The sequence below is a fragment of the Phyllostomus discolor genome, chromosome 3, assembly GCF_004126475.2.
Source record: "Phyllostomus discolor isolate MPI-MPIP mPhyDis1 chromosome 3, mPhyDis1.pri.v3, whole genome shotgun sequence".
Lineage (NCBI taxonomy): Eukaryota > Metazoa > Chordata > Mammalia > Chiroptera > Phyllostomidae > Phyllostomus > Phyllostomus discolor.
This window is the reverse complement of record NC_040905.2, coordinates 86797605-86821638: the sequence shown is the minus strand read 5'-3', so window position 1 is coordinate 86821638 and position 24034 is coordinate 86797605. Positions and strand designations below refer to the sequence as shown.

The 24034-nt window shown below is 40.8% G+C and overlaps 1 protein-coding gene across 3 annotated transcripts in view; it reads right to left on the bottom strand.

Annotated features, from left to right (window-relative positions):
- Positions 1–3737: 3737 nt before the first annotated feature.
- The window catches only part of GRAMD2B (GRAM domain containing 2B), a 128957-nt gene continuing 108660 nt past the window's right edge, over positions 3738–24034 (bottom strand). For 2 of the 3 annotated variants that reach the window (XM_028515144.2, XM_028515159.2), the window contains 11 exons: positions 22968–23034; positions 21972–22075; positions 18630–18725; positions 16706–16777; positions 16526–16606; positions 13501–13612; positions 12835–12957; positions 11869–11956; positions 10938–11042; positions 8139–8232; positions 3738–4949 (listed from right to left, as the gene is read on the bottom strand). In XM_028515144.2, coding sequence (XP_028370945.2) covers positions 4908–4949; positions 8139–8232; positions 10938–11042; positions 11869–11956; positions 12835–12957; positions 13501–13612; positions 16526–16606; positions 16706–16777; positions 18630–18725; positions 21972–22075; positions 22968–23034 — 984 coding nt within the window. In that variant the 3' untranslated portion in view covers positions 3738–4907. The remainder of the gene's footprint in view (positions 4950–8138; positions 8233–10937; positions 11043–11868; positions 11957–12834; positions 12958–13500; positions 13613–16525; positions 16607–16705; positions 16778–18629; positions 18726–21971; positions 22076–22967; positions 23035–24034) is intronic. The other variant, XM_036020703.1, reaches the window with a different exon arrangement.

Below are 24034 nucleotides of genomic sequence, written 5' to 3'. Positions count from 1 at the left end.
GGCCAACACTCATTTCTTATCTTTTTGGTAACAGCCATTCTAACAGGAGTAAGGTGATAGCTCATGTGGTTTTGATCTGAGTTTTGTTGATTATTAGTGATGTTGAACCTCTTTGCATGTACCTGTTGGCCATCTGTATGTCCTCTTTGGAAAAATGTCTATTCAGAACTTCTGCTCACTTTAAAAAATCAGGTTATTTTTTGCAATTGAGTTGTATGAATTCTCTCTATATTTTGGATATTAACCCCTTATCAAACATATGATTTACAAATATTTTCTCCCATTTGATAGGTTGCCTTTCATTTCATTGATAATTTCCTTTGCTGTGCAGAAGCTTTTTAGTTTGATATGGTCCCACTTGTTTATTTTTGCTTGATTGTCTTTGGTTTTGGATTCAGATCCTAAAAATCTTTGCAAGACTTATGTCAAAGAGCTTCTTGTCCATGTTTTCTTCTACGAGTTTTATGGTTTTGTGTCTTACATTCAAGACTTTAATCCATTTTTTGTTGATTTTTGTGTATGGTTTAAGATAGTGGTATACTTTCATTCTTTTACATGTGGCTGTTCATTTCCCCAGCAGCATTCATTGAAGAGACTGTCCTTTTTCCATTGTATATTCTTGGCTCCTTTGTCTTAAATTAATTTACCATGTATATAGTAGTCTGTTTCTTGGCTCTCTGTTCCCATTGATCTATGTGCTTGTTTCTACGTTGGTACTGTACTGCTTTGATTTCTATAGCTTTGTAATACAGTTTGAAATCACAGAAATTGTGCATCAGTCATTGTCCTTTCTCAAGATTGCTTTGTTTGTCTATCTGGGGTCTTTTGTCCTTCCATTGAAATTTTAGGTTTATTCTATTTCTGTGAAAAAGGGCATGGGAATTTTGACTGTGGTTGCATTGAATCTATAAATTACTTTGGATAAGGCTTCACAGTAGGAAAAAACACAGAAGTTCTAGAAATTCAATGATCAAAGGCCATTTATTTAATATATGATTTAAAAATTTTAGTTAAGAACTGTTAATATCATCATTAGCAGCAGGGATAGGCTTAAAAGAAGCACGTGAAAAGAATATTACATGATTGGGCACCTTTGTGAGATCAGGTTAATGAATCCCAAATGATGGTATAACTATTACTGATGTTTAGAATTTTGACTTTTAATAAAATGCTTGAGAGTAAAATCACCTGGGCTGTCTATTACATGTTAGTATCCATGACCTTTGGATCATCAGAAACAAATAGATAAACAAGGAAAGCATCTCCTGAATTTCACTATTAGGGTATAGAAATCAAAACAGCATGAAACAATTCATACTTAAATTGGAAGTTTTCTTGGTGTGACTCCATGATTTATGAATTAGGATGAGTTGTGGAAGATAAGGAAAAGGCATCTTAAAATATGTGTCTGGGATGGTTTCAAAGAATTGCATAAATGCCTGCTTGGGAAACACTTTGGAGTATTGTGGCCTGTATGCAGAAAGGTGTCTTACATATTCACAAAGCTTGAAAAGTCAATAATAACAGCTTTTCCTGTTTAGGTGAGGCTGGTAATTTCTATTCACTAAAATAGTATGTAACCATACACTAAAATATCAGAATGTATAGGAATAGCATTACAACCAATAATCTCTTTTTAAGGTTTATTTTTTCTGATTCTATTAAAGTAATACTCAAGTTTTATTTCTTTTTATTTTTCATTTTTAGAAGAAAGAGGAAGAAATATTTTTATTTTTAGAGTGAGGGAAAGGGAGGGAGAAAGAGAAGGAGAGAAACAGCAATGTGAGAGAAAAAATCCCACAACCGAGGCATGTGCCCTGACCAGGAATCAAACTGGCAACCTTTCACTTTTCAGGACAATGCCCAACCAACTGAGCCATGGTGGTCAGGGCCAATACTCAAGTTTTAAAGGGCAAGGCATTGGTGGACATTTGCTATTATTTTGGTCACTCAGTGTCTGAAACACCTTCCTATTTTAGAATTCTCTACTTTTGTAGCTAGGTGGTAGGGGATGAAAATCTCAGATGCTTGCTTTCCCATGCTGCTGCTGCTGCTTCTTTCTCTGACCCTTCTTCTCTTTCCTCTTCTTTCTTCCCCTCCTTCTTCTTTGTTTTTCATGTCCAAAGCTGATTGGCAGCAATGGCTAAGTTAGTCATGCAGCTAATTTACCTCCAGGTTTGTTTAGCACATCAGAAATATCTCTTCTCTTGACATACAGGTTTCCCATGCTTTTCTGTAGTTAATATTCAGACATGTCTGGGAATCACCATCTAGATCCACTTGCATCAGATTTTGACTTAGGAGCCAGTTATAAACAATGAAAGAAGCAGCAACATCCCTAAAGTAATAGTAATAACAACAAACACAACAACAACAACAACAACAAAATCTAGAAATGATGAAGCTCTTTCTCTTCGGAAGAGTCAACTATAATGATTGTTGGAAAAAACACTAAAAACTATCAATAGTGCAGGGGAAGGGAGATGCACAGTTGTAAGATCTGATTCCCTGAGAACCACTTAATATTTTAAATAAACTTATCTGACTAAAAAAGCTAGTAACCAGCGCCACCCCAATAAATTCAATACAAAGGAAAAAAGGCAGTGATAAAGTACCCTATGAAGGTAGGATAAAACTGAGTTGAGAGAAGATGATTCAGGTTTATGAAAAATGATTAAATTTTACTAATTAAAACATGAGACATATGTTCTGAATAAAACAGTGGCAAAAGTAACATCAGCAAGTTAAATGTGAATTATATACACACACATTCTGTTCTGGTTCCTTTGTTTAAGGCCCTTTCAGGTCATTGTTTTCCAATCCCCCCCCAAAAAACCTGATTTTCCACTTAAAAAAGGTAGTAACTGTTCATTATGCAAATTTAGAGAATACAGAAAAGGTCAATGTGTGTGTACTTCCACACATGTATGCAAAAATTTATACAATTGGGATCAAACTATGTAGTTTTGTGCCTACCCTTTTAATGCTGTTTTCTATGCCATTCTTTGACAATAGTTTTCTAAACAACTACATCATTTAATTGTTCTGCTATTGAGTATTTTGAGTCTTTAATATTTTGCTGTCATCAAATTTCAAAGAATATTCTTGTATATAAATTTTTGACTAGATCTTTGCTTACTGCTTCAGGATAAATTCCTAGATAGCATATTGCTAAATCAGTGAAATTTGAACCTTTTAAAGGCTCTTCACACAGTTGTAAAATTTCTCTCCAGAGGTGGTTGACCCACTTTTGAATCCCTAATGGGTTTTGACTATAAAGTATTGACATAAAACTTTTATAAAGCTGGAATGTCAGACACGAAAACACTTTACAAGAATAATGTATATGGTGTCTGTTATGAGAGTAAACTGCTTGCTGGACACAGAGATATAGTTTAGAGACATTCTCACATTTAATCTTCATAGTGACACTTTCCATTGGTCTTTTTGACCTCGGCAATAAAATGGGGAAAATGGCCACATAGCTTGCTTAAGGTTACATAACTCATAAAATGTGGACCTGGGAATCAAGCACTGGTTTTCCTGATTTCAAAGTTCATTTTCTTTTCCTTATATTATTGCAACTCAATTTAAATACCTCATGCTTTTTGTGTTCTGAAATGAATACTTGAGAGAAAAGAGGTATGGGTGAGTTGGTAGTAGAGAGGAAGAAGCAGTTAAAAAGCATATTGTCTTAGTTAAGAGTCTAGAAATCGACAAAGCATAGTGCTAGCAGGGCATTTTAACCAATGAGTATTTATTAAAAGCTAGGGTGCGCCAGGCACAATTCTTGTCCAGGAGGCTAACAGATACAAATGATGTAACCAATTCACTTATTAGCTTATCTGATTAAATAAAATACATTTCATAGAAATGATTATAAAATGCATTGCAGATAGAAACAGAATATCTTTTATATTACAGATCTTACAGTACCTAAATAATTATTAATAAAAACCAGGCAACCCATATGGTAAATAGAAGTTAGCAAACCACCAGTTATTTCTTTATTTTAGTCAGCAAAAGATAAAAAGCATGCTATCATCATGCTGAAATGGGTTTCAACATTCAAAACAGATAACCTTTTTCAAAAGTAACATAGTCCACCTATCATCTTAAAAATATGGTGTTTTTCATCCTGTGTCAAATCACATTATACCTTTGGGTTTAAAGATTAGTTTTGGTTTCAAAGTAAGTTTATTTAGTGCTTCAGTCCCATGTCTCTCAGATTGTTGATCTGGGGTGGGTGGGAATCAGTATAATTAAGTATTAGTTAGAGGAGCAAAACAAAACATAAATGGGATGCTTTATCTGCTTTGCCCAATATTCTCACCAATATTCAATTCAGAAGATACACACGTGATTTAAATGAGAACATAACAGAAGGGAAAAATGCTGGTGTTATTTTTTTGAAGCAAGTCTGTCCATTAGAGCTCTTTATTGCCTTTGGAGAGTTATGGCAAATTCTTTAAAGGACCACATCAGGTCTGTTGGCACACGATATATCCCTTAGTTTGAAGGTCAGTGTGTAAGGGAAAGTGGGAAGGACTGAAAAGGCATGTTGTGGAGTGTGTTTGCTGACACAGTCACTATGGCCACTGAACCGCAGTCATCCACGAGAGTGTCCACCAGGTCCTTCCTGAGACCTCCTGAGATGGGTGTTTTCTTCAGGCAGCAGCACTGAAAACTTCCTCAAAGAGTCAAGGTCAACTTTTATTGCACAGGAACCAAAATTATTCTCCCCACCCCCGTTTCCTGAGCTGGAGACCTCCAAGTGCAAACAAGGCTGGGGATGCGGCGCTGCTTGCTCCTCTGGCCAGCAGGGAGCGCTCCACCAGGACACCTCCGGGAGCACCTTCTTCAAAGGGAAGCGTGAGGTATCATGTTGGCCCAAGCAATCCGGTCGGTCAGTCACCATTCTCAAGCAACTTCTGTAAGTTGTTCTGTATCTTAAGATAATAACAGAGAAGCCCCTGTTACTAAATAGAATGGAGTATATTAAGGGCACATTTGCTACGGCCTATACAAAGCTGGAGATTTTTCAAAAAAGCTACACATGGGTTAAATTTGAATCAAGCAAACAAATGCTTTTTAATGGAACAGAAGTCTGTTGGACAATCCACTTTAAAACAAGAGAAGGCTGGAAAAGAAAGTGTGGCACAAAGATGAAAATGTCAGTGGAGACCAAGAGAAATCAGATGGAAGAAAAAGAACAGTAGCACTGGAGATACCAGGTGTGACACAAAACATCTGGACACACTGGGGAACTGGTCTTCACACAGCCCATTGGACGGTGTGAATCAGACAAACTCTGCGTAGGAATGTCTAACACTCCTATGAGATATCATACATTTCCCAGAAGAGTGTGAATTTCACAGGGACAGGGGCTACACTATATCTATGGATCTCAAGACTACAGATCAGAGATGAACATTAAGCATTTGCTTAGTAAATGTTTGTTGAGTAAATGAACTTCATCCTCGACAACCAGTGCTGTGCGGGGATAAAGAACCCCGAGGAACAAATGAAGGAGAATGTATCCCATTCCTCCAGAAGGGGAGTCTGAGGTGTCCTGCAGGCAGACACAGGGCGAGTGAAGAGGAAGGGACCTAACTTGTCTGTGCCAGGCACACCACGCATGTGCACTGTCACCACGCGCCGCCACTGCCACATGGAGGCAGGTGTTACATGTGAAATGGGGGGCCAGAGGGCTCTGGGACAAGACCAGTTACACGGTTAGTTACACAGGCAGAGTGGGAATAAGAACAGAGGTCTGACTCTAGAATTTATGCTCTTTCGTCTGTACTTCTCAACCATAAATGCCACTTCCAGTACTAAGAAAGTATTTCCTTCTTTACCCATAAAAGGCATTGCCTTCATCCTCCACATGTCTACTTCATGTCTCCCCTACCATTCCCACAGGACCAAAGATAAAAGCAGGACTGAGAAGGTAGAAAAAGAAATGAAACCACAGACTGATATCCAAAATATATCAAACATACCTACAAAGACAAAAAAAAAACCCAAAATAAAACAAAGGAGATAAACAGGCAATTTACAGAATAAAATCCACATGGCAAATGAATACATAAAAAGATGTTCATCAGCAGTAGAAATCAGGAAAATGCAAATAAAAAACCACAATGAGCTCTGATCTCCCACTGTTAGACTAGTAGTAGGGAGCCAGAGGGGACAAAGATGGTGGCAGTGGGAAGAGAATTTGAGGAGACATTTGAAGATAGATCATGTAGGACTTCTCAACTGGTCAGTCATTGGTGGGAAGTGAAAAAAAGGCGGGAGTCACAAACTATTCTCAGATTTCCCTGAAAGAGCCATGATGCCATGAACAGAAATCAGGAAGTTAAAGCAGGGCAGATCAAGAGGCCTGGATGCGAGGCATTGCTGAAGGAGAGTACAACGAAATTGCTGGTACAGAGTTAAATGAGCTGAGACAGGGCTCCCCCGTTCCTACTGCACATAGCGGGTTTCGCCACCAGGTTGTGCTGCACCATAGCAAGATTGCCTCTGGCTGGAGGGGCAGACCAGTCAAAAAGAACGTGGGTGTGGCCTGGTAACTTTCTTCGCTTCCATTCCTTTGAGCCACATGTGCAATTTATAACTTTGTAGAAAGTCAACATATGCATTTTGACCCCAAATTCACCTGCAAGGCTTCTGCCCTGGACGAAGGTTTCTGCTGGTATACAGGCCTCTTGGCTGAGCAGTGGGGTTCTCTCTGAGTTCCTGTTTTCCTGTCCCTCCCTACAGAATGTGGTGTCCTAGCCAGGCTCAGCAGGGGGGAGGGAAGAAATGCAGGAAAGCACAGCAGGATTCTGTGTGCTTCTGGTCAAAAGAAACCGGTGTGTACCAGAGTAAGCAAATGGAAAATTAAAATCACCCCATTCACTTAGGGTCAGCATGGAAGCCAAACATTTCATTATTTTAAAAAAAGGGAAAAATTATCTTCAATTCCCAGTAACTAACATTTTAGGAAAACAAAACAAAACAAAACAAAAACAAAACCAATTCTAGCTGCTACCCCATACCTTCTCTAGGCTGATTCTGGATTTAAAAGAGAAAAAGTTTTCAAGTCAGTGCATAGATACAATGATTCAATAGAAATTACCTGGCATGCCCTGGTTTAAGAACAGAAGTTTGGAAACACCTTTGCTCTCAATACTTCAGGGGATAAATGCTAGATAACATTTAGTGTAGCCAAACAAACACGTTGACTCATTTGCATTTCATGTTTCTTCACAAGTAGGCACAACTGCACTAGTATGGAAAGCTATTGGGCATTTGTGAGTTTCAACTGAATACTTCACTCTAGCCCTTTCCTTAAGGATCGGGGTAAAAACAAAGTTTTAGATGGGGAGAGATAAACATGTTGAAAGGAGTAAAGAGAATTGAATCAGGTGTAACTTTGGGGTACTTCTGGCGTGCCTCCCTCTTTCTCTGGTTCACTCTCCTACTGAGATCTAAGAATGCCACAAGCATAAGGACAAGTCTGCCCTGAAGTCGCCCTATAGGATGATACCTTTAGAGGTAAGGTATTCAGTAGCCCTTGGCAGGGGCTGTGGTTGGATTCTGAGGGGCAGTAAAGCAGGGTGTTCCAAGCACAAATCTGAAGTCACATAGACCTGCTTCAAGTTCCAGGTCTGCCAGCTTTCCAGATGTGTCTCCTTGAGCAAGTTAATAGGAACTTGGATTCTTCCTCTGTCCCAGAGAGGAACAACAGCACCCAGCTCCCCGGTTACAACAGGGAATGAAGGCAGTAGTTTACGTATGGCCACAGTTGGCCTGGGTGGAGGTAGGGTTGCACTTTCTGGTTGGGGCACTCCCTACTGTGTGTCTCCCCTGAGGCTCTGTGTCAGGGGTCACATGCCAATGGACCCTATGACACAGAAAAATATTTCTAACCAAGGAGGACAAGCAGAAGATAGACCAACAAGGAAAATGAGATGGAAACCTATTTCTTGGTGGAAATAACAAACAGTCTCACATTTATCACATAACCCCTGGTGGGATTTGGCCCTTTAGGCTGCCTGCTGCACCAGAAGCATTTTAACGTGTAACCACTGATCTGTGGCAAGTGACAGGCATGACCGTGACTGCCCCCAACACAGGCGAGAATCAGTCACCTTTTCTAATTTCAGGATGTTAGCGGTGAGCTGGCGGCAGAGGACCTCCACGTTTAATTGCACTTGTGACCCCAGGCCGGAAGGTGCTGCCTGCCTGTAAGAACAAAGACAAAAATGACTGTGGGCAGGAACAGCAAAGAAAGGGATGGAATAAACACATCTAAAATGTACTTGAACAGAAAACTAGGTTATAATAGAAGAGAGTGAGCATTTAACTTGTTAACATCTGAAGAGTCCTGTAGTAATCCACAGCTCCAGTCTAGAGGTCGGGGGACTATTTAACAGCTCAACTGGAAGTAAATCCCTTGAGCTATTTTTGTTAAGTGGCTGCGGTGTGCCTCGGCTTCCAAATGAAAATCGTACAATTATTCTCAAGCATGTGGTTTCTTAAACCTTTTTTATTAGCCTCCAGTATCTTCTCTATCCCCACTACAGGGTAAGTTTGCTGGAATTATTGCTCTTCTTAGCTACATCCATACTTTGTTTTTGTGGGAGCAGGAGGGCTTTACAGGAGAAGTTTCAGAACATTTAGAAATGTCTCTCATCGAATTTCTGTTGCAGTGTGAGAACCACTGCTGTGGTTTTTTGAGTCTTGCCATACAGATGTGGGCTGCTGTTGTCTTACAGCCCAGCAGATGCATTCACTATTCACCACTAGACTACAGGGCATGGGCTCTTTCTTACTCTGGGGCCCACTGGGGGGTGGTAACAGCTGAAACTAGGAAATTCAGAGATGTACACATATTTTTCCTGAAGATGTGGTCTAAAGCTGTCTATCAGATGTTTGTGGTCTGTAGCTTCTCTCTAGTTCTTGGTTGTAATTTATTTGTCACCATTAAATTTTTAGATGGCAACGATTGGTCTAACATATTTTACATATGATCCATTTGTGAGATGTAGGCATTTGGTATATTATTGAAGATTACCTAAATATTAAGAAAGCAATCAGATTTTTAAAAAATTGTCTAGTATTAAAACAATTCTTAATCATTGACCCATGCTATCAAAATCTTAGATCCCCAAAAAGAACCTGAATCTAAATCTTTCAGTTTCTGGGTGAGGGATCTGAGACCCAGAGTACTGACTGTCAACATAAAATTCTGACAATCTAAGGCTGTACCTGTAGTAACAAAGCTGGTGCCAGGTATGGAGTCAAATCAGATCAGGCATGTGGATTCAGCGACCTGGACACGGTGGCCAGGTGAACTGTCCTGGGCAGAGCAAGTACTGGGGAGGCTCTGTGTAAGTACTTTATTAACAGAACTTTCCGTCATAGGTGGTTCCCTGATCTCACGTCATGTATGATCTTTGTGACTGTTCTTTAATGATTATTTTTTGGATTGTACTTCTTCTTGAGTTGATTATTTAAATAGTAGAATAAATATTTCATCTGCCTTTGTTAGTGGAATTTCCCACTCATCACCACCAAGTTAGCGGAATGGTAACAGCACACGGTGTACATTTTCCTAAAATAAACCCTTATATGATAGCTAACAGAACAGTCTGTAATAATCTAGAGTCACTGCCAATTCTAAGTATATTAACATTTTGAATGAGATGGGAGAGAAGTATGGGCAGGGTATGAATCTATTTCAAACCACTCTTCAGGCTTCTGCACTACTGAGTCAAGTATATAGTTATGGTTCAAAAATAACCTGTAGTTGGAATACTATTAACCCACAGAATAAGACTTTTAGGTAATGGTGGGAACACAAAGAAAGGCCCTGGACTGATACAGCATAATAGTTCTCCAAGAGTAGACCTCAGGCTGGCACCGTCAACATCGCTGGGAACTTGACAGAAATGCAAATCCTCAGGCTCAAGCTCAGATCCACTGCATCAGAAACCTTGGGGATGGGTCCTACAATTTGTTTGAACAAGCGCCCTGAATGATTCTGAAGCACACTGAGGAGAGCCTGATCCAGTTCTAGGCTGTTTCTCACAACCAAGTAGCCCTAGGTAGACTGGGAAAACTACCGTCTTTGTAGTCATACAGGCCTACATTTGAATCCTGATTCTATTTCAGGCTATGACATTCAGCAAATTCTTTCTCTGAGTCTTGGTTACCTCATCTGTAACATGGGGATAATAGTTACCTTATAGGGTATAGTGAGAGATAGTGAGAGAAAATTGTATTTGTGCATGCCTGGATCGATTCTACTAGAGTCTCTAGCTCATGGTATGTACTCTGTAAAGGAATGTCTCTACTTTTAAATCTCATGCTAAAAGTATGTCTTCTAACATGGAATAACTTATTTTACTTTTTAGGCAGTGTGTCAAGATCCCCATGGAAGTGGGTTTAAAGGAAAGGACTCATAGGTGTCTGCACAGGTTTCCTTAGTTCAGGCATGTAAAAATGACCTGACGGAGCATTTTCACAGTCAGGGGTTTTGTAAGCGAATGGCCTAATACAAAGAGTTCTAGGTGAAGAACTGTGCTGAGTAACTTGAATTACTTCTTTCTTGTGAAAGTCTTGACTCCTTGCCATTTTACTTAAACTTTTATATTTCAATAAATGGGCCAAGGTCACAGCTGAGTCTTAGCATAATAGAACAAGATAATGTAAAATCAGGCTTGTTTCTCGCCTTGTCACTGGCAACACTATAGCCACTCAAGAACATGCACAATCAGGTCATTCATGTCTAGGATCTTCCTACATCTTCCCACATATACATTTAAAATGTCTCATACAAAATGTATCCTTAATTAATATTTGCCATGAAGGTTGCTAAGCTCAGGCCAAACATCATACAAATCTGAATAGCAAGCAGCTGATAGCATGGGAGGGAAATGTCTTACTCAGTGTGATGGCTGTCCACAATGGAGGTGAGCAACCCCAGCCGCTCCTCCAGGGTATTAATTCTGTATCTCATGTAGAAGGTCGAGATGATGAGCGCACAGACCCTGAGAAAGGATAAAAGAGAAATCTCAGTGGTTAATGGCTAGGCCCTGATGTTCATAAAATACTGCATTCAGAGCCAATGTACATTTGAGGCAAGGTATTTTCTAAAACAACTTGGCTGAAGAGACTTTAAAAAGATCTTTACTGGACAGGCTGATGCTTGTCGGAAAACTTTAGAGCCGAGAAGGGGCTTTTAAATCCTTTAGCTCAAGTTTCTCAATTTACAAGAAACTCTAATAGGCCACACCCAAGGAGGATCACCAAGCCAGTGAGTGCACTTCCTGCCACTTGGTGCGTCTCCCTCAGTGGAAGGGCCTGACGGCGAGTGCCCAGTCTTGTTCCCCGTGACTCACAGATTCCTCTCTTTATCTGGAAACCAAACTGGGCAAGTCCTCCTTGGTGGTAAGGAACAGCCTAGAACTGGGTCAGGCTATTTTCAGAACAACAACTGATTACAGACTAGAAGCCGAGGGGGAAGTTAAAAAAGTCAATGCCAAAGGTTTAGATAAAGGGAATGACATTTTGAAGTTGTTTTGGCCTCTATCCAGAGAACATGGGTTGGATGGAAAATAAACAATAAGGACAAAGATGCTTCATTTTAATTTCCCAACTAATAGTATTCACCCAAAACTTAGTCCTCTGCTGGATCTGGCACAATTGTTTTGCTTTTTGGGAAAATGTGGAAATAGGAAACAAAAATTGTTGCAGAAAAGATTTGGGTCACATTAGACAAAACTGAGATTTACAATGGCTCTTGGCGACATGAAAAGATTATCCCTTTAAAGAACTGAATCATTTTCTTAAGTCACTTTTAGTAAATTTACTTACACGATTGCGTAGAATATAAGAATATGGCGGAGAGTTGGGTATTTCTGAGACTTTACATTGTGTGAGACTCCAATGGTTTCTGACTGACCTGTTGGGTAGAAATTGAGAAATTACAGTTTTAAAACACATTCATCCAGCACTACTGCTATGGGAAAGATGTCCTTGAAAGAGAAAATTAGACCCTGGCCAGGTAGCTCAGTTGGTTAGAGCTTCGCCCCAATATGCCAAGGTTGCAGGTTTGATCCCCAGTCAGGGCACATATAAGAAGCAACTGATAAATGCATAAATAAGTGGAACAACAAATCAGTGTTTCTCTCTGTTTCTCTTTCTCCCTGTCCCTCCATCTCTCTCTTCCTCTCCCTTTCAAATGGGTAAATAAAATAAAAAAAGAAAATAGAATGCATTAAAACAGAAAGAGGTTAAGTATTCCTAAGTAAGAGAAGTCATAGGAAATACTAACTGAAGCCTTCTGGCTGTCGTTTTAACCAGTAGTTACAATTTTTTCCAAATATTTCATTCATTCCATGTTTACTGAGAGCCTTCTCTGTGTCAAGCATTGTGTTGGAGTGAATGGTGAACCCTATGGATATCATCCTTGTTCTCATACCAGTACAATTGGTAACCAGTTATTAGAATAATTAGTCAACAAGAAATAATTCAACACTTTTAACAGCATATTTTGAATCATGGTCTCAAAGTATTCATTACAATGGAGGAGCCTCCATGAAGGCTGTTCACCTTTGTATCCCTCATAGTGAAGCAGGGGACTTGGTGATGTTTACTGAATGAATGGGGGACTTAACATGCAAAGATCTACAACAGGAAGGGAGGGGAGGGAATATGAAAGGCAGACATAAAATGAAATCCCTTTAAAGTTACAAACAAAAAAAAAAGAAGAAAATAAAGGAAAAAAGGGTACAAGCAGATGGCCCTCTCCCCACACCCCCACCCCAACCCGCTCTTTACCGTGTGCAGGGAGGCTCTTGGCTTTTCCTTCAGGCACTCTGTTCACGTGGGGATCCGCCCTAGGTGGTTTTGCTTCTGCCTTGGAGACATTCAGAACTGTCTGGGATTCTGTCACATGGAAATCTGTCAGGCCAGAATGGGGCTGGGTAAGTTTTCTCTTCAAAACATTCAAACTGTAGTCTCAACCACAAAAGCAAATCAAGCTCTTAACATGCACAATGGCCAAATATATAAATGGACCCTCTCATAAGTTGGTTGAGTCGTTGGGGACTGAAATCCAATGATCAAGCAAATAAGTAATAAATGATATAAGGACAATGCGGCCTTACCCCACTGACTCATGCAGACAATTCAGCTATGACAATTAATAGTATTATTAAAAGAGGGAAGGAAACGTTATATGTTTCTCTCTTTCAATCAACCTAATATTATGTCAACTTAAGAGACATTTATTAAATATGTATAGATGGAAATGGATTTTTTACCACATAAGCAGTTCTGTTTTCTGGAACTTTCAAACTACCCTTTCCCCAGATTCTCTTTCCAGTTGTTAACTAGGAAGACAAGGGTTTCTTGTTGTTGGTTTTGTTTTTTGTTTTTTAAGGGGTGGGGCAAAGATGTTTGCAGAGAATTAAATTTCAGCCAAGGTACAAAAATCCCCCAGACCTCTGGAGTTCTCAGATTCGGGAGTCTGAGAGCCGGAACTGCTGTATCCTTCCATGTCTTGCCTTCTTTGTTGAACCACTCCATCCAGATCTGAGAATTCATCGTTGAAATCCTGAAGGGAAATAACGACATGAAGAGAGGCCAGTTTCTTCTGTTCTACCTTTTTTTAAAAAATAGATTTTATTTATTTATTTTTTATAGAGAGGGTTTAGGGAGGGAGAAAGAGAGGGAGAGAAACATCAGCTGGCTGCCCCTTCACATGCCCCCTACTGGGGACCTGGCCTGCAACCCAGGCAAGTGCCCTGACTGGGAATCTAACCAGCAGCCTTTTGGTTCATAGGCTGGCACCCAATCCTCTGAGCCACACCAGCCAGGGCCAATTTCTCCTCATTAAAAAGGCAGGCCTTTGTAACCCCCCAGTCTTTTTACTTAGGCCTGACCTATAAAATATGGAAAAGAAGGAAGAATTACTCCACATTATTGGATTTTCCCAACAGATCACTGAGTAAGTACCTGGTTACTAAACAGATTCTTCTGGGTAGTTAGAATTCTATCAACAGTGGCAAACTTCTTTGAAATAACAAATGTCTAGAAAAAAACAAAACAAAACTGGAATGCCGATGATTGAAAAGCTTACAGGGTAAAGCTGCAGAAGCCTCAGTTAGTACTGTGTAATGAAAAAAAGTGACTGAAATAGATGTACATAAAACAAAGCAGTAGACAGAAAGATCTAAATGTATGTTTGAATAGGTAGACACAGAGAAAGGTATTCTTCGATTATAATTTTTAAAAAAGGTATTGGAAACAGATGAGGGAAAATGGCTTTAACACATTAGGCCCTGAAAGGAAAATTTCAGCTTCCTTTCTCTTCTCTTAACTAAATCAAAACAGCATGAGTGATATTACACTGAAATTACAGACGGACGATAGAGGAAGGAGGAGTGGGGAAAGCATCAGGAAAGTTTTCCTCCATACCCACTCATGCCCCCAGAGTGCTTCAGAACTAAAGAGACGAGAACTGCCATTAAAACATCCTGATGCAGGCGCAGTGAGGCTGTGCTCTCCACAACTTAGCTGTCAAGTGAAGAGGAGACTCATCTTGTAAGCAAATTACCAACCTTGCACCTTCAACTAGCTGTCTTTTGGCCATTTCAACATTCATTTCAATTTCATGCAAGATTTTCATAGGGGAAAAAAATGGGAAAAATTCAAGTCTCTTCAATTGAATGATTATTTACTGAACACCTGTCACGAATCAGGCAGTATGCGAAGCTCCGTACAGGACCATACTGCATCCTCACAGCCTCACTGCAGAGAAGCCGAGTGCGGGCAGTTAAGGGGCTGGTCCGATGGCGGAGCTCACTGGGTGGAATGCAGGTCCGAAACCAGGCTTGTCGGATCCCCAAATGCATGTGTTAATTCTATTTTGTACTGCTTTCCACTATTTTTGAAAGGTTTTACAAAAAGGTTTTTAAAATATTTTTTTAATTAAGATAAAATTCACCATTTTAAGCATATGACGCGGTTGTTTTTAGAACACTCACCATGTTGTGCAACCGTCGCCACTCTCTCATTTCAGAGCATTGCTATTAACCCCTCAGAAGAAACCTTTTCCCATCAGCAGCCACTCCCAATTTTTCCCTCTCCCACATGCCTTGGCAACCACTAATCTGCTTTCTGTCTGTATGGATTTGCCTATTTGGAATATTTTTGTATAAACAGAGTCATACAATATTGTGGCCTTTTGTGACTGGCTTTTTTCACTTAGCATAATGTTTTCAAGGTTCATCCATATTGTAGTGTATAACAGTAGTTCTTCATTCCTTCCTAGGAAAATAATATTCCATTGTATGGATAGATTACGTTTGTTTACTCATTCATCAATTGATGGACATTAGGGTTTTTCTACTATTACGAATTGAAGTTTTTGTGTGAATGCATTTTTAATCCCACTAGTTTTTAGCACCTTTCAATGAAAAGATTTGTAACCCTGGCTGGTGTGTCTCAGTGCACTGAGCGCTGGCCTGCAAACCAAAAGGTTGCTGGTTTGATTTCCTGACACAGCACATGCCTGCGGTGCAGGCGGGGTCCCTAGCTGGGGAACGTGTGATGTTTCTTGCCTTCTCTTTCTCCCTCCCTTCCCCCTCTGAAAATAAGTAAATAAAATAAAAAAAAATATATCAAGATTTGTAGGTATTGAAAACATAGACTCGTACCACTTCACCAAAGGCATTTCAACATTTAACGATAATGAACTTGGGAATAATCATTGAATCATGTGGTTAGGACTGTTTCAAACAACTTATACCATCATAGGCACACATCTTGTACAGAGACGTGGGGGAATTACTTCTTAATGGAGATTTATTCTACAGTCAATGACATCTAAAGGAATCAAAGAACCTCTACCTTTCACTAGGGCATTAGACCTACCTACCTTCCTTCCTTCCTTCCTTCCTTCCTTCCTTCCTTCCTTCCTTCCTTCCTTCCTTCCTCCCTCCCTCCCTCCCTTCCTTCCTTCCTTCCGTTTTTACAGTTATTTCTAGGTATTCTTCATCTTCTCCACTAAGCCATCAAGTCCTTGGAGGCATGAACTAGTCTAGATTTTTTCTGGGGTCCTTTCAGCATACTCTAGCACAGACCCTTGAACACAGGAGACATTTAACCATCTGTGGGATGAATCATTCCTTACCCCAAACAGATTGGTGAATCCCTCTAAAACAACACTGACAAGCAAATGTGGCAAAACTTTATGAACACCTCCAATGTCCTGTAATCCCCAGGATGGTCCACTATTGTGTTTCTTTTCCTCTGCAGGACAACCCTTCACTTAGTTACTTGAAAAAAAGGTTTATGACCTCCTATGGTCCTCCTCTTCTTCAGGACAGAAATGCCCTGTTTATTTCAACTTGCTTCAAATCCTACGGCCCTAAGTTCCTCCTGCACACTGGTCACCGTGCAGGAGGTGTGACTGGGGGATCTATTCTCTTAGTTTTGCATTTACATAGTTATGCAGGCAACTCACCAGAGGCAGAGATGAAGGGAGCTCCGCCCGGAAACTGTTTTCAAGAGAAGATGGACTGGGACTGTTACCAACACTTGTACTCTGAAATCATTGAAACAAAAGAAAACACTGGCTTCAGTCTGAAACTGGAAGAAATACAAAAGACAGACAGAAGCATAGGCTCGGCAATGTTGTACTCACATCCAAGTGTCCACACACAGATTTTATTAGTTTGTAAGTTGAATCTCTGGAGAGCAAGGACACAAATATGTACTGAAAAACAAAACAGAATAATTAATGATAGATACTGTCTGACGGGAAGTCAGTACTCAGAGTTCCAAAATTTGTTTGTATATATTTTTTCATTTTAAATGATATATGCCATTCTCTGGTTTATATTCTCATTCTGCTCACCCACACATTCAGTTTTTATTCCATTCCTGGAATAAAAGAAATATATTCTGTAACAATAGCTACAACATCCTCAAACCCAATATAAGTAATAAACAAATGCAGTGGAAAATGAAGGCTCTGATTCCTGATAAAGGTGCCCCGAATAAGCACAAGTTAGAAATGAACTGGGCTTTTAAAAAATGCTAGTGATATTTACTAGATCCTCTTTGAAGTCTCCCTACTTCCTTTTTTAAAAAGGTCTTTAGCAATTCCTGAGGGTTTTTCTTTCTCTGCTCTGACCTAGATTTCCATTGAAAATTTCCCAGGAGCTCTAATAGGCTCGTTCTTTTTAAAGCCACTTTCAGATTTTCCCTTGTACAAATATAGAAATTTTTGTAGTGGATGCTTACAAGTAAGTTATGGGAAAGGAGTAAAATCAGAGCTAGACAAGTAATTTGGAGACCAATGACATTAGGACAAATGATTTTACCGTAAACAGAATGTTGAGAAAATATTAAAACTCATTCTTTCTCCATTTAATTGAGCTATAGCATCTTTCCAAACTCACTTTCCAGAGTTTGTGATTACCCCTCCATTCACCCATAAAAGTACAATACAATACAATACAATACAAGTGTTGTATTCCAAGGTAGTTGACATTATGGGTTCTGGCATTAGCCAAACCCAGTTGCAAATTTTGGCTGTGACACTAAGTAGGCAACATTGGGCAAATTGCTCACTTAATCCCTCTTAGCTTGTTTTCTTAACAGTGCCTGCCCCTTAGAGGGTGGGAGTATGGAATAAACGAAAACATAAGGGAAGTATTTAGCATATAACCTGATGCCTGTTAGCCATTAATATATCTAAACATTTTGAAAAACTAGATGTTAACATATTACCTAGCTCATCAGAATAGCCTCTTCTATTTTTCTTTCTCCCTCTTTAACTATCCAGTATTGATAGAGATGGAATGAGGCTTTTATGCTTTCATAGACAGAATAGGTAAAATATTAAAAAGTAATTTCAAGTGAAATATGAATAACCAAAATATTCCACTCCCTCTCTCTTCCCACGCTGAAATAAACATCTCTCAGGGCAACTATTCCTAGCCACCCATGCCTGTGGCAGCCCAGCAGTCAGCAACAGCCTGGGAATTTCTGTATGGATGAGGGATAGTTAACAAACCTGGAAGCAAAGAGGAGCAGGAATGGGTCCAAAGCTGCACACGCATAGCAAGCACGAGTTTTATGTACTTGGGATGTCTTTGGAGAGGTACCAGCTAAGGTTATGGGGTGGCTGGCCAGCCCCACCCCAGGGACTCTGGCAGGGTCACCCTGCCTCACCCTGTCAGCAAGGTGGTGATAGTGGTTGTTTTAAATAATATTAAAGAAACTGAACATCAGGTTAGTCTGACCTAACAGATGTTAGAAAAAGGGAAGCTGGGAAAGAACTTTATTTTTTTGACCTTGGTCAAGCAATTTAAGTATAATTAAGTCAGCAGGACATTAAAAATTGGCAACAATTATGTTAGAATAGATCATCTGGTGAGGGGAAATAACACCAAACAAATGTCGAAAGGCCAGGATTTTAAAGATCAGTCTTACAGTATATATGCTGATTCCCTGTGGGGGATGATGGTATCCACGGTTCAGGGTCTTGGTCCTGGCAAGGCCCCTCAGGCAGTGGAAGGTCAGAGCAGGACGGAGCAACTCTGGCTCTGTCGTGTACTCACCCTGTCTGTGACCGTCGCTATAATCAAGGCGTTTGGCACCAGAAGGGCAGTTTTGGTTTTCTTTATTAGGGTTACGGAGAAAGCCGGAATAGAGATCTGAAACACAAGCACTGAGTTATAACATACTGGTTAAGACTTCACAGAACAACACTTCAAATCTTCACGTTCAAGGAAAAACAAAACAAAATGAAATTAAACCAATAACAAGTCAAAATCAGCAGCAGGTTCTCTGGGATCCATAGGAAAAGTCCATCTTAAAGAGGGGCAGGGGTGCATCACCAAAGCCAGGGGACAAACCTGGATGCTTAGTTCTACTCCAGGGCTTCCTGGGAAACCTTTATTTCATTTACATTCATTCACATTCATTTTAAAGATAAGCCCAAGGCTCTAAAGAAGTTATGTGCTGGTGGTCATTCCGTTTGGGCTAATCTCCCATACTCCACTCTCCGTCCTTAGGCACGTGTAGGTAGAAAAAATGTTGAAAAGCACTGGTGTAACAGAACCATGACTGGACGGACAGTCTGGGACTTGAATTCTCAGCTCAGTTCTGTTATTATCTATACGACCTCCCAACCTCATGAGTTATCCTTTCTGGGTTTCAGTTTCCTGATTTGGAAAATGCAGACAGTCTTTTCTACTTCTCAGCATTTTCTTTGGATTATATGAGAAAATATACGGAAAATGCCTGGCATTCAAATAAAGTGTCATTCATTTTCTCATTTGCCTCATGGAAAGAGGATGGGTGAAATAAAAGAACTCTAGGTTCTTTTCCGGCTCATACAATAAAGGATGACAATTTACCAGACGAGGATATCATTTAGTTATGACATGCCTGTAAAGCAGATATTCCAAGAGATAAGAGATGTTTACAGTGGCATATGACTTGCTCAAGGTCATAAATACGGTAAGTTACAAAGACAATCTGAACAAATCAGATGCCATATGTAGTTCCTTTTCCTACAGTGCATTATCAGATACCACAAAGACTAGTCAATGTTCCTGATACTTTAATGTTACATGCCTTCAACCAGGTTAGGTTTAAAAAAAAAATGATCACATCACTCTGATCCCTGACAATAGCGTCATACACACCCATGGTAAACAGAAATGACCCGAATCTCTCTACGGGTACATCCACTCACTTGAACATGTATTTTGTAAAAATGCTTTTTATGTTCTGAAAGAAATGAACAAGGTCAGTGGGGAAGAGGAGGGCCTTATGTGAGTACTGCCAGCTTAAAGGAAGAAAAAACGCTTTTCCTGTTGAAAACATCTGCATTCACACTTAGGTTTATGAGCCAGAACTGTGCTGCTGCCCCTCTGGTTACCCGGTAACTCCGGAAAGAAGAAGTTAGCTCTGCTCACACAGGTAGTGATACAAAAATGAGTCTAACTCTGTTTCTGAACAGCAACACACACACAGTGTTGCGGGGCTAGAAGTTTGGGTTTCCCCCCCCACAATCTAAGGCAGGGGACACCTTTAAGAAAGAGCCTTCAGTCAACTGCTTCATGAAGATAAAATGACATTCAGGTAACATCTGAGAAATAAACTAGAAATAACATTTTAGCTGGAGCCTAGATGGAATGCGATACACATGTTTGATTTTACTAGCATCTGAAAATACCAGTGGGCTAAAAGGTCCTGATTAAATTAAGACTATGCTTGATTAATGTTTTTCCTGGGCAGGGTGACTCCCCTTCCTAGAGCAAATGTTTGGCTGCCTTTAGTTCATACTGGATTGTGTGTTGAACTGAGGTCTATGGGCAGTGAGGAAATTCTGCCACAGAGCTGAACCCCAATCTCCTTGACATCATCTTTCCAGGGGAGGAAATGAGGTAGGGACCTCGTGGTCCTAGGTCCCTACCCCTACCAATTTTCAATCTCTTTTCTCCTAGAACACATGCAAAAGCAATCGCAGTGTGCCAAGTCTTTAAAAAATCAGGGTCACTTCTTTTACCTTTTTTGGGGGGTCAGTTCTCTCTTAGGTAGAAGTAGGATTTTGAAACCACTGGCAGATTCATATTAGCTTGAAACTGTACATACTGGCTTTGTGAATTCCCCTATTCCTTTAACAAGGCTAATGCTTTGCTCACTAATGTCTTCAAACACTGCTGCTTCAGTCAAGGTGCTGGGTCTCTCCGAATTCCTGAGAATTATCTTTACCACGTTGAACTGGAGCTCAGTACTTCCCAATCCCCTCCCCCACTTCAGGAACAAGTTCTTAGAAGCCAGAAATCTAGAAATATGGTGGACTATTGCTTATTGCCTTGTCTTATACTGATTCAGCTAGCACTGTGCATCAAAATCTTTATCTAAACAACTCTACATAGTAAAGGAGCAATATAAACATAACACGCTTGACCTAAAACGAGGGTGCCAGTCTGCTGACTCCACAGCAGCAAAAATACTGACTCTCCATTTTATTTGTTACGTGGTCTTTGTCTATGGGACTGCCACCGGCTTTAGGGAGAGTACTTAAATAAAACATACCTCCCACTTGAAGAGAATTTTTATTCAGCTACTTCATGAATATAAAAGCTGCTTATTCATAATCATAAGTCACAGTGCTTAAAAACTCACTGAGGTCACGCAAACCCAAGGAGGTGTCTCTCTGACTCCTTATTCTGGTGACCTGGATGTGACAGCACAGCTCAAAGGGAAAGAATGTCAGTGGGATGGAATTATCTTTCCCTTCTGATGCCACAGGCCCAAGGTCCTTGTTTCAGAAGGCGGTGCCTTGGGACAACTGCCAGTTCTCTTAGGCTACTCTCCTTAATGGCTCAGTGTGTCATGGGCCTCTGCTCCCCCCAGACCTGCATTTAATGAGAACAGAAAGGTGTCCATCCGCGTCCCCTGGGGACTGTGGGTGTACGGCTCGGTCAGACTGGGTCTTCAGTGCTCCAATTCCTGCTCCTTTTGTGCTGGTGATGGCACAGAGTGAGCTCCAGTAAGCAGCTCATTTAGAGGCTGTTTTTCAAGACATCTGCAATAGTTAACTGGCATGAGTACAATATGATCTAAGTATTTCTTTAAAAATTGTTTTAGGTTTAATGTACCTCCTTGAGACTGATTGTGGGACACGTTTCATGTGAATAACTTTGAACATTCTCTGGAGACCCCTGGGTGGTGGGGAGGGTGTGGGGCAGGACTGTGTGGGGAGAGAGCCGTGTCGGCGGCTGGAGGCAGTTGGACCCGGCACTGTATGGAACGACGGTAAAGGAAACTTTGTGTAAGGGTATGATAACAACACAGATATTTACAAATATTGCTACATTTAAAACAATATTGCAAATATAGTAAAGTACAAAAGTTAGCTTTCTTTGTAAACAAATTATACAAACCTTAGTGTCTTTTCCAAAGACCTTGGAATGAAAACAGATCCAGTTTTCTGACACAAAGAGCTTCCCTTGGTATAGTATCTCTTTCTGTAGAGCACAGGTAAAACCTGAGAAAACATACACAGGGATAACAGCGTTTAGAATGCACAGGTAAAATGAGCATTCTGTGTATCTGCTGTGACTCCGGCATGGGCAGAGACAACACACTCACATACTCAAAAGATCTATCACCTCTTTTTCAACCATGTGTAGTGGAATAAAATTATGGAGACGAGAATTTTTTTCATTCAAAGCCTTACACATTTTAGTATAAAATTAAAAATGGAAAGGCAAGTCTATCATTACAAAAGATAGTTCAAGAATGGTGTTCCAAAACCTCCCTTATGCAGGAAGGCGTGGCACCCCATGCTAATGTCAGCGCTCCTGCCCCTCCTCCCCTGGGGTTGTCGCTAATGACCCTCTTTGGAGTATTATAGATGGTCTGATTGTGGGAGGAGCGCCGGACCCACACCTCCCTCTTTGGAGATCACGGCTGGAGTCCAGCATCTGGCCCTGATGCGTATACTGAGAGAGGCTGGAATGGAACCCTGGTGAATCATGAGGAGAGCAGGTGCTTAATGGGCGTGCTGGGCCCGGCGTTCGGATGTGACCACTGAGCTCTGCACAAGGCCGGTACCCACACATGGCTCTCCACCCAACCTGTGTTTCTTTCCATCCCGAATCTCAGGACAATCTGAACACAATGTGTGTCAGCAGTAAGTACGCAATCATCTCGGATTGATTTCATACTATGTGGAGAGATTCAGTTTTCTATTCTTTCTTGCCTCTCAAGGTACTCGGGGAGTGCTGCGTGCAGCTGGCATTGTTATTGCAGCCTGAGTTTCAGAAACCAACACCCCTTGGTGAATCTGTCCCCAGACCACGCCCTCTTTCTCCTACAAAATCAATTAGCATCTCTTCAAATATGTAGCTTAAAAAGTCAAACAGGTCCGAACTCACTTTGCCTCAGTGGTTCCTCAGTTGGGACGTCAAGAAACAACTTGTGGAAGTGCATATTTGCCTTGTACTGCAGTGAGAACAAAACAGAGATGTCACAGCTCTTAGTGTTTCTGTGAAACTTCACACATTTCAACTTCCATTTAAATCACACAATACATTTTCCCTCCCTTACTGTGTATCTTCAGGAATTCCATCTCTGATCTCACAGTCTCCAACACAAACAACCTTCCTGTGACAAACAGTGGGAGGCAGGGCACAAAGGCTTCCTTTTCCCGTGGCACTAGTGACCTGCTGGTTGGACTGACAGCTACAATCATGGTGTAGCTGGTGGCCAGCCTTCTGCCAACACACTAGAGAAAGATGCCCTGAATAAGAAATGAGAAGAACCTCTGAGGAAACTCACCAGGGGAGGCAAAGACCCCAGGGTGCTGTACCACTGAGTACTCTGAGAAGGGGGCAGTGGTTAAAAACTTTGCAGTCACGTCAGCCCGAGTTTAAGTCTTGGCCACACCTCTTCTTTGGCATGTGATTCTGGCCTCGTCACTCAACTGCTCTGAGCCTCAGTTTCCTCTTCTCTTTCCAAGGCAAAAACAGCACCTGCCTCCATGGGATGCCACAGACGTCCATGGGATAACACAGCTAAAGGACCTACTCCCTGCCACTGTCACTAACAGTGTTGTTGCTGTGGAGGCATTCCTGCATGCCAGGGGAGATGACTGCCAAGACAAGGAGGATTTCTCTCAACGAGGGTGGAAGGCCCAAGAGGCTGAAATGCTGGAAAGCACTTCATTTTCAGGGCATCCATTCCCACAACTGTGACAATGTACAGACTGCACTTTCCGCTTTGCAAGGTGCTTTCACAAACCACCACACAATAACCTGGAGGCTGACATGCCCATTGGGTGGGTCAGGACACTGAGCCTCAGAGATACTGAGTAATTGGAGCTACAGTTACTCAAAGGTGGAGCTGGGTCCTCCTTCCATAGGACCACTCTGCCTACAGGTGCTTTTGGTGAAAAAGTCTCGTGAGGAAAATAGAGAGATACTACATTTAGGTCCTTGATGTT